The sequence below is a fragment of the Leptosomus discolor genome, chromosome 25 (assembly GCF_034619465.1).
Source record: "Leptosomus discolor isolate bLepDis1 chromosome 25, bLepDis1.hap2, whole genome shotgun sequence".
NCBI classification, from domain to species: Eukaryota; Metazoa; Chordata; class Aves; order Leptosomiformes; family Leptosomidae; genus Leptosomus; species Leptosomus discolor.
The window spans coordinates 8,013,464-8,021,240 of NC_141415.1; the positions used below are offsets into that span (position 1 = coordinate 8,013,464).

The 7,777-nt window shown below is 66.7% G+C and overlaps 1 protein-coding gene across 3 annotated transcripts; it reads right to left on the reverse strand.

The window, feature by feature from the left end:
• Nucleotides 1-56: 56 nt before the first annotated feature.
• LOC104350260 (signal transducer and activator of transcription 5B) lies at nucleotides 57-6,369 on the reverse strand. 3 transcript variants are annotated; one of them, XM_086478130.1, is made up of 18 exons: nucleotides 6,235-6,369; nucleotides 5,951-6,107; nucleotides 5,779-5,868; nucleotides 5,452-5,626; nucleotides 5,246-5,376; nucleotides 5,019-5,170; nucleotides 4,779-4,934; nucleotides 4,495-4,674; nucleotides 4,233-4,320; nucleotides 3,972-4,094; nucleotides 3,698-3,790; nucleotides 3,349-3,555; nucleotides 2,870-2,964; nucleotides 2,669-2,799; nucleotides 1,775-1,930; nucleotides 1,504-1,555; nucleotides 1,004-1,111; nucleotides 57-933 (listed from the first exon to the last, which is right to left on the reverse strand). In XM_086478130.1, exons 1-18 carry the CDS (start codon nucleotides 6,360-6,362, stop codon nucleotides 807-809), a joined length of 2,349 nt encoding a protein of 782 aa, XP_086334256.1. In that variant the 5' UTR covers nucleotides 6,363-6,369; the 3' UTR covers nucleotides 57-806. The 3 variants fall into 3 exon arrangements, with proteins under 3 accessions (XP_086334256.1, XP_086334255.1, XP_086334257.1); XM_086478129.1 differs by having other exon boundaries at nucleotides 1,760-1,930; XM_086478131.1 differs by lacking the exon at nucleotides 5,779-5,868.
• Between the last annotated feature and the right edge of the window lie 1,408 nt (nucleotides 6,370-7,777).

Here is a 7,777-nt window from a genome sequence, read left to right on the forward strand (position 1 = left end):
CCCCTTACCCAGGCAGGGACCTGCCTCCTCCCCAAGACACACGTGAAACCCAGAGCTTTCGTGTTACAAAAATATTCCGTGCTTTATTTACTCTGTGGTAGAAAAATAACATGGCCAGGACCCCAGAGCTTCTCGGCCAGGGCAAGGCAGGGGGGGCAGAGGGCTCTGCTCCCCCCAAACTGCCCGCACTGCCCGGCCGCCCTCGCTGGTGCCCTCACGCCCTGCCTCCCTCGCTGCACCGGCTCCGGAGGGGGACACCGAGGCCGGGAGCTGAAGAGGCTCCACATACTTGGGGGGCAGAGGAGGAGACGAGGTCCGGGAGGGGACCCCGCTGCTGCAGAGCAGAGCACCAGCAGGGCTGGAGGAAGCCCCGGCCGACCCCCCCTCCGCCTCATGCCGGATCCTGGTGCACCCACACACCCCCTGGGAACGGAGCCACGGGCTAAGAACAAGAAGGCGACACGTACATTCTTAGTGACGACTGCGAAAGCGAACCCGAGGCCGGACCCCCGGCCCCTGCCCCAAGCAACCTCTTGGCAGGGAGGTGGGGGGCTGCGGGGCCGGTGCTTGCAGAAGCGGAAAGCCGAAGCTGGGCCTCTTAAAAGGAACATACAGGAAAACCATGCGACAAATCCGCTGCCGTTTATACAAGGGCATAAACACCAAAGAGCCGGACGCCAGCCTGCGTTTCGGGGCAGCACAGAGCAAATCTCCGGGGCAGGGCCCACCCGCCGCCCCCCCGGCACAGAGACACGAACACAGCACAGTCCCCGCAGTGCCGGGGCCGGGGGACAGGCGCCCGCCCGTCACGACTGGGCGTGGGGGATCCACTGACTGTCCATGGGGCGCCGCAGCAGCTCCTCCACGTGCCTCGCCACATCAATGGTGTCGTCCAGGTCAAAGTCACCCTCGGGGTCCAGCACGGTGTCGGGGCTGCAGGAAGCAGGGGGTGAGGTGGGAGGAGCAGGCGCAGCCTGACGGGGTCAGGGGACACGATACCTACTTCTGGGCATACATGTTGTAATGGGGCTGGGAGCAGACGGCGGGCGAGGGAGCCTGGTCCATGTAGGTGGCCCCTCCGGGGGCAGAATCACCTGATGCGTTGACAAACCTGTAGGGACGGGGGGCTCATGAGCGCTGGCATGGGACAGGATGGGCTCCCCTGGGGTGAAGTCGTGCTCTGGGAATTCCCACCGCCTCCAACCAGCGTCTCCCGAGGCTGGTGGGGTGCCATCAGGGGACCCAAACCCCACACCCACCAACAGCGACAATCTGCGGGGTCCCCAGGCCCCTGGGTGGCAGCACAGCAAAGGGCAGGGGGTGTCTGCCTCCCCAGAGAGAGCACAGCCCTGCCTTGGCCACGGGCCCGTGCTCCTCGGCCCCCAGCACCGGCTCAGCACCGATGTGGCCACAGAGGTGCCCTGGGCTGCCGGCCGCCCCAGCCAGCTCGGCGGGGCCGATCCCACGGGAGCACCCAGGGTCTGCATTCACGGTCAGGCTTACTCTGGCACCACTTGCTTGATCTGTGGCTTCACGTATCCATCCACGGCTTTAGCTAGAGGAAAGAAGGCACCGCTAAGGCCCCGAGCTGCTGGTGCACGCCATGAGCCTGCGCTGGGGCTGGGGGCTCACGCACAGCCAGGGGCAGAGCCCCCGCAGGGCTGGATGCAGCCCCGGGGCAGAGGGGTGCTGAGCCCTGGCTCCACCCCGGTCAGATGCACGAGGGAGGGACACGCACGGGGTGAAGGGGCAGCGCTACCTGGCGTGGACTCACAGAGAACCGGTGTGTAGTACTTGGAGAAGACCTCGTCCTTGGGCCGGTCAGGGAACACGTAGATGAGGTAACTGAGGTCCCCGAGGCGGTCGGCCAGGGAGCGGATGGAGAAGTCCCTGGTGGTGAAAGGCATCAGGTTCCAGAACATCCTCTCGGCTGGAAGACAAAAGCGAGGACCGCGGTGACACCCAGAGCTGGCGGCGGCTCCCGGCCCCGTTCCGGACGCGGGCTGCGAGATCACGTCGAACACCAGACGGCGCTTCCCGTGCCACTTCCCTCCTGCGGCAGCATTTAAGGACAAAACGCAGGTCGCCAGAAAACAGGATCAGCCAGGAGGCACAGCTAACTCGAGGCAGGTCTGGCCTCATCCGGACACACGGGGGGCAGGTCCCCCCCAGCCACGGGGTGGCTCCGCGGGGCTTTGCGGGGCTGCTCGGCCACGCGGCCCTCCAAAGGACGCTCTCACGAAGAACAGTGACGAGCAGGCTTGCTGCACGGGGTCAGGCAACCCATGGAAAGCCCTTGCACCGGGAAGCACCATGGAGTTGCTGCGCTCCACACAGCCCCGGGTAAGGCCCCACGGCTGGGTCGGAGGGTCCAGCCCGGTCCCTCCTCCCCACCAGCACCAGCGCTCAGGCTGGATGCGGCCACGGCTGCAGCCAGGGACGGTAGCGCCGCTCCCCGCAGGGCAGCCAAGGGATTCCCGCAGGCTCCTGCGCTCGCCCCTTTCCTGAGGAAGACTCCCGTGGGCCCGGCCGTGGCAGTGCCGGTGCTCAGCCGAGATAGGAGGTGCCGGAGCAGCAGCACCAGCCCTGCGGGCACGAGACGGCCAAGTCCCAGGCTGGGGCCAGGGACAGCGGGGCCGGGGGGCGCTGGCTTCTGGCTCGCACTTACAGGAGTCGAACTTCCAGGCGATGGTGATGCCACCAATCTCCGAGTCGCTGAACCGCAGGAGGAAGGTCCCGTCGGGCTTGTTGATGAGCAGGTCGTGTGCCTGCTGCTTGTTGACGAAGCCCAGGATGGCCCTAGGCAGAGCAGGGGGTGTCAGGGCCGGGGGGCTTGGGGCCAGGCAGCGCGGGGCAAGGCGGCTCTTACCCGTCATTCCAGTGAGGCTTCAGATGCTTCTTCAGCACCTCCATGACCCCGTCGAACCACTGCCAGAAGGTGTAATTCCTCCCGGGCAGGTTTTCCTGTCGAAACCCCCAGAAAATGAGCACGCCCACCTCCACCCTCAGAGCTGCAGCACAAGCGTTTGGAGCAGCAGCAGAGTCTCAGGGACCGCGACTGCAGGACGCCCACCTGTGCTGCCAAAGCAGGCGCGGGTCAACCCGGCCAAGTCGCACAGCCCCGGGGAGAGCCAGCAATGCCTCCCCAAGGACGAAGACCCCGTCTGCAGACCCTACGGCACCCTGTGTCCCTCCAAGCAAGGAAGGTGACACCTCCCACCCCGCTGCAGCCAACAGCCATCTCGTTTTTGCCTCACTCCAGCAAGAAACGGCTCCTTGGGAGGCACGTGCCCCATCCAGCCCTGCGGCACGAGCACTGGCGCCCGGCTCAGAGCCCATCCCGCTCACCCGGTTGAACTGGGACCAGGACACGGTGGTGCTGCTGTAGTCCTCCAGGTGAGAGCTGCTGCTGTTGAAGAGCTTCTGCGCCAGGAACACCAAGTTCTCCTTGGTCAGCCCGCGGCTGCTCTGCACCTCCGCCTTGAACTTCATGTTGAGCGCCTCGCAGAGCTGCGGCCACTGCACCTTGTCGGGCACGGCGAAGGGCACGCGGCCCTGGGGGGGCACAGAGCAGGGTCAGCACCGAGCTCTGCCTGCCGCCTCCTGGCACGTCCCCGCCGGGAGACCAAGCCCAACTCCCGCAGCCCCCCCGGGGCAGATGGGGCCTGTCCTGCCCCGCCATGGCGCTGGCACTCACGGGCTCGGCAAAGGCGTTGTCCCAGAGCACGGTGGCCGTGGCGTTGTTGTCCTGGCTCCCGTGCACGATCACCACCACGGGCAGGGACAGTGTCTGTCAGGAAGAAGCAGACAAGGATGGGCTGTGGGGCACTACAGGAGCATCGCCCATGGGCGCCCCTGGGCCACCCTGGCCGGCACAGGCACCCCACGGCCTCAGCCCAGCCCCACACCCGTGGGCACAGTGCCCATGGCCCGCCCGGGCCCTGCACAGGGGATGCGGCTGGTGGCTTTACCTTCACCTGGAAGACCAGCTCGTTGCCACCAACACTGAACTGCGACTCGAAGAGGATGGTGAACTTCTCCTCCGTCACTGACTCAGCCCCACGGCGGTCCGAGCGCTTGATCCGCTTCAGGGACTGCAGGGACACGAGGGGTGAGCACGGGGGGGACAGACGGGGACACGGGGGGGACACGGGGGTGAACACAGGGGGGTGCAACACAGATGGGGACACGAGGGGACAGGAGGGTGGGCGCAAAGAGACGGTGGCACTCACCATGTTGCGGAAGTGGGCGCTGAGCGTCCCCGTGGCCTGGTGGTACTCCATCACGCAGCAGTTGTTGAGGATCTCCCCGCTGCTCTCGCTGCCGCAGAACACACAGGGTCAGGGGGACCACCAGGCCTGGGAGCCCCTGCGGGGTGCAGCCCCCCCATGCCCCCAGCTCCAGGTCCTGCTCCCCGCTGCCTCGGCAGCCCCAGCCCCCCCGCTGCAGCCCCGTCCCCCGCCTGCAGCACACCCTCAGCCCCCCGGGCATTACTTGCGGGTGCTCTCGTTCTTCAGCAGGGCCTTGGCTTGCTGCTCGCTGATGATGGTGGCCTTCACCTGGGGGGGGTTCATGTGCACGTTCAGCTTCCCCCCCACCAGGAGCCGCACGGTGGCTGCAAACTTGGTCTGTGTCTTCAGCACCTGGGGGGGCTGCTTCTCGATGATGAAGGTGCTGGGGGGGCACGGGGGTCAGGGGCAGGCGGGCAGAGCAGCCCCAATCCACCCCCCCACCCCACCCCACCAAGTGCCTCAGCTGAGCCGGGCCCCCACCGCTACCTGGTCACCAGGGCAGAGATGATGTCGGTGATGGTGCCGTTCAGCTCCGACAGCATCTCCTCCACCGGGCCTGGGATCGGCAGCTGCTGGCACAAGTGCTCAGCCCGGCGGATCTGCTGCCGGTTCTGCCAGATGATCTCCGCCAGCTTCTCACACCTGAGGGGGGAGCAGGGCTCAGCACCGCACCGAGGCTCAGCACCCTGTCCCACCCTGCCAGGCACAGCCAGTGCCGGCACTCACCAGCTCTGCAGCACGTCCAGGGTGCCCTCAGGGGGTCCCCCGTTCCCCGCTAGCTGCTGCCGACGCTTCCACTGGATCAGCTCGTCATCCAGGATGGTCGTTTGCTGCTTGCGCAGCAGCTGCAGCGTCTTCTGGTGCTTCTCGGCCAGGTCCTGCGAGGCGGGAGGGCGTTACGGGGCGTGGGGACGGCGGCGCAGCCGGCGCGGGGCCGGGGCGGTGGCACTCACCACACGGTACTGCTGTAGTGTCTGGGCCTCCCGGTGCAGCCAGGCCTCCAGCGACGCCTTCTTCTGCTGCAGCGTCGTCTCCCGCGACAAACGCTCCTGGGGTCCCAGCTGGGAGAGCTGGGAGAACTGGGCTGGGGGATGGGGGGCAATGTTAGGACCGGCACCGCCAGTGCCCCAGCTCCCCCACCGCCCGGCTCTCCACCCACCTTGGAGGCGCATGTTCTCCTGGTACTGGATGATGAAGTACTCCTGCGTCTGCTGCAGCTTCTTGAGCTCGTTCTCAGAGTCCTGTGTGATGAGCCGCAGCTCCTCGAAGGTCTGGTTGATCTGCAGGTGCTTCTGGGACATGGCGTCCACCAGGGAGCCAGCTGGAGAGGGGCTCTGCACGGGGCACGGGGAGTGCTCAGCACGGCAAGGGGACCCTCCCCACCCCCCTGCCTCAGGACTGCTCCCATCATCCCACTGCTGGAGCTCCTGAGCATCCCCCCCAACCGGTGGGACCCGCTCCCTCACCCCCCATGGCCCTCACTCACGTTGTTCGCCTCCCGCACCAGCCGCTGCTCGTGGTAGAGGATGTGCCGGATGCAGCGCACCAGCTCCATGGGGCACCGGTCATAGGTGTTCTGCAGGGAGAGGGCAGCCTGAGCCGGGCACGGGCAGGGACACCCCCAGCCCCGCAGGCCCCGCCCGCAGACCCCCACTCACCTGCAGCTGCGTGGCGTAGTGCCCCAGCTTGATCTTGAGCAGGAAGCCGTCTTCTCCCACTTGGTGGTCTGCCTTCTTCTGCAGCTCCTGGATCAGCCCCTCCAGCAGCTGCGTCGCCTTCACGTTCTCCTGGGGGTTGTCGAGGTCGATGGAGTCCCTGTGGGCACGGAGCAGAGCGGCGGCGTCAGGGCAGCCCCGGCAGAGGGGGGCACCCGCTGGCCCCCCAGGGGCGGGTGCTGCCCAGCCCAGCATCCCCCACGGGGAGGGGGAGCCCGCTGACCCACCATGCCTGGCTCTCGATCCACTGCGACAGGTAGTGCCGCACCTCGATGGGAAAGTGCTGCCCGTAGAGCGCCTGCATCTGCCGCAGGGCTTCGCCCTGGAGCTGCTGCGCCTGGATCCACACCGCCATGGCTCACCACCTGCCGGGGGGACGGGCTGTCAGGGCACCGCGGCCGGGCGCTGCGCCGCCTGGGGGTCCGGCCCTCGCTGCCCTGGCAAGCCCTTTGCAGGAGCCTCCGGGTTCTCCGGTGCTGCTGGAGCCGCCTCCAGCTGCCAAAGGAAGGGGCGTGTGGAAGCAGGGGACCCCCGGTTCTGAGTCACCCCCGCTTTTCTAGGAAGAGCCCTGGGGGGGTCTGGGGCCATGAATGCGCCTCCGCGCTGACTCTCCACATGGTAATCATTTCCCCTTGCTGCGCCACGGGATCGCAGCCATCGCTGGCCACGCAGATGAGGAAACGGCACCGAGGGGAGGGCTGGCGAGAAATACACGGTGACGCAGAGCGGAGGCCCCCCCCTGCGCTCGCCCCGGCTCCTGCCCACACGGGTCGGCCAGCAAGGAGAGATGCCGGCGGGAGCACGGAGCTTCCCAAAGCCAGTTTTGGGGCGGCTGTGGCTCTGCGCTGCCAGATCCCACGTGGCTCCGGCGCCCTGGCTCACGCCGGGCAGCTGCAGCAGGCAGGGAGAAAGGACAGCCAGGGACGGCACCTATAAAAAGCCAGAGCGTCCCCCGCCGCAGTTATATCGGCACCTTGGTGGGGCCTGGAAAAACAATCTGGCAGCCGAGTCTTTGAGAGCGACGTGATGGTGAGTGAAGAGGGAGGGCCTGGGCAGCTCACAGCCCCTCCGAGCCGAGGATGCAGCAATGAACAGCATTTACACACGCTCACACCCAAACCAGCTGGGGTTTAGGAACACGCGGAGGTGCCGGGCAGGGGCACGAGGCCTGGGGCTGTGTCCCAAGGCGGGGTGACCGGGACAGGATCCGGTTACTGCACTGGCCGGGGAGCCGGGGACTGTGCCAGAGAGGGCTGGGCCTCCCTCCCTCCCCAAAGTGCTTTATTAAGCCTCAGAAATAGCCAGTGGCCCGAGGGGCTCCAAAAGCAGCCGGTGCTGTCCCACGGGCAGGGGCACACACGGGGGGAGCGCATGGCAGGGGACAGCGGCAGCGGGTCCAAGAGGAGCAGGCACGGCCGGAGCCCCTGAGCCCTGCGCAGGAAGAAGAACAATAACTGAGTGTTGGCTAAAAATGAATTTTTCCCCTATAAAAAGGGAGGAACATTTCCACATTCTGGGAACGGGGAGGCATAAAAACGCAGGCGAGGAGGGGAAGGGAAGGCAGGATGGCCGACAGCAGGACACAGCGCTGGCACACTGCAGGCGCTTGATAAGGGGCATCGGTGAGAACCGCTGCCGCGACAGAGCCGACGAGAGCAGCCACAGCCACGCCGGTGCCACCGTGCCGCAAACGGCTGAAGTCCCCGGAGCAGCAGTGACATCTGCACGGACACAGAGCAAACAAACGCTGCCCTGCCTATCGAGAAAATG

Excerpts from the sequence above, each read along its gene's own strand:
- LOC104350260 (XM_086478129.1), bottom strand. The coding sequence starts at position 6,362 with ATGGCGGTGTGGATCCAGGCGCAGCAGCTCCAGGGCGAAGCCCTGCGG. Across the intron at positions 5,627-5,778 it reads TGGTGCGGGAGGCGAACAAC|AGCCCCTCTCCAGCTGGCTC; the intron begins GTGAGTGAGGGC and ends TGCCCCGTGCAG. Across the intron at positions 5,377-5,451 it reads GGAGAACATGCGCCTCCAAG|CCCAGTTCTCCCAGCTCTCC; the intron begins GTGGGTGGAGAG and ends CCCATCCCCCAG.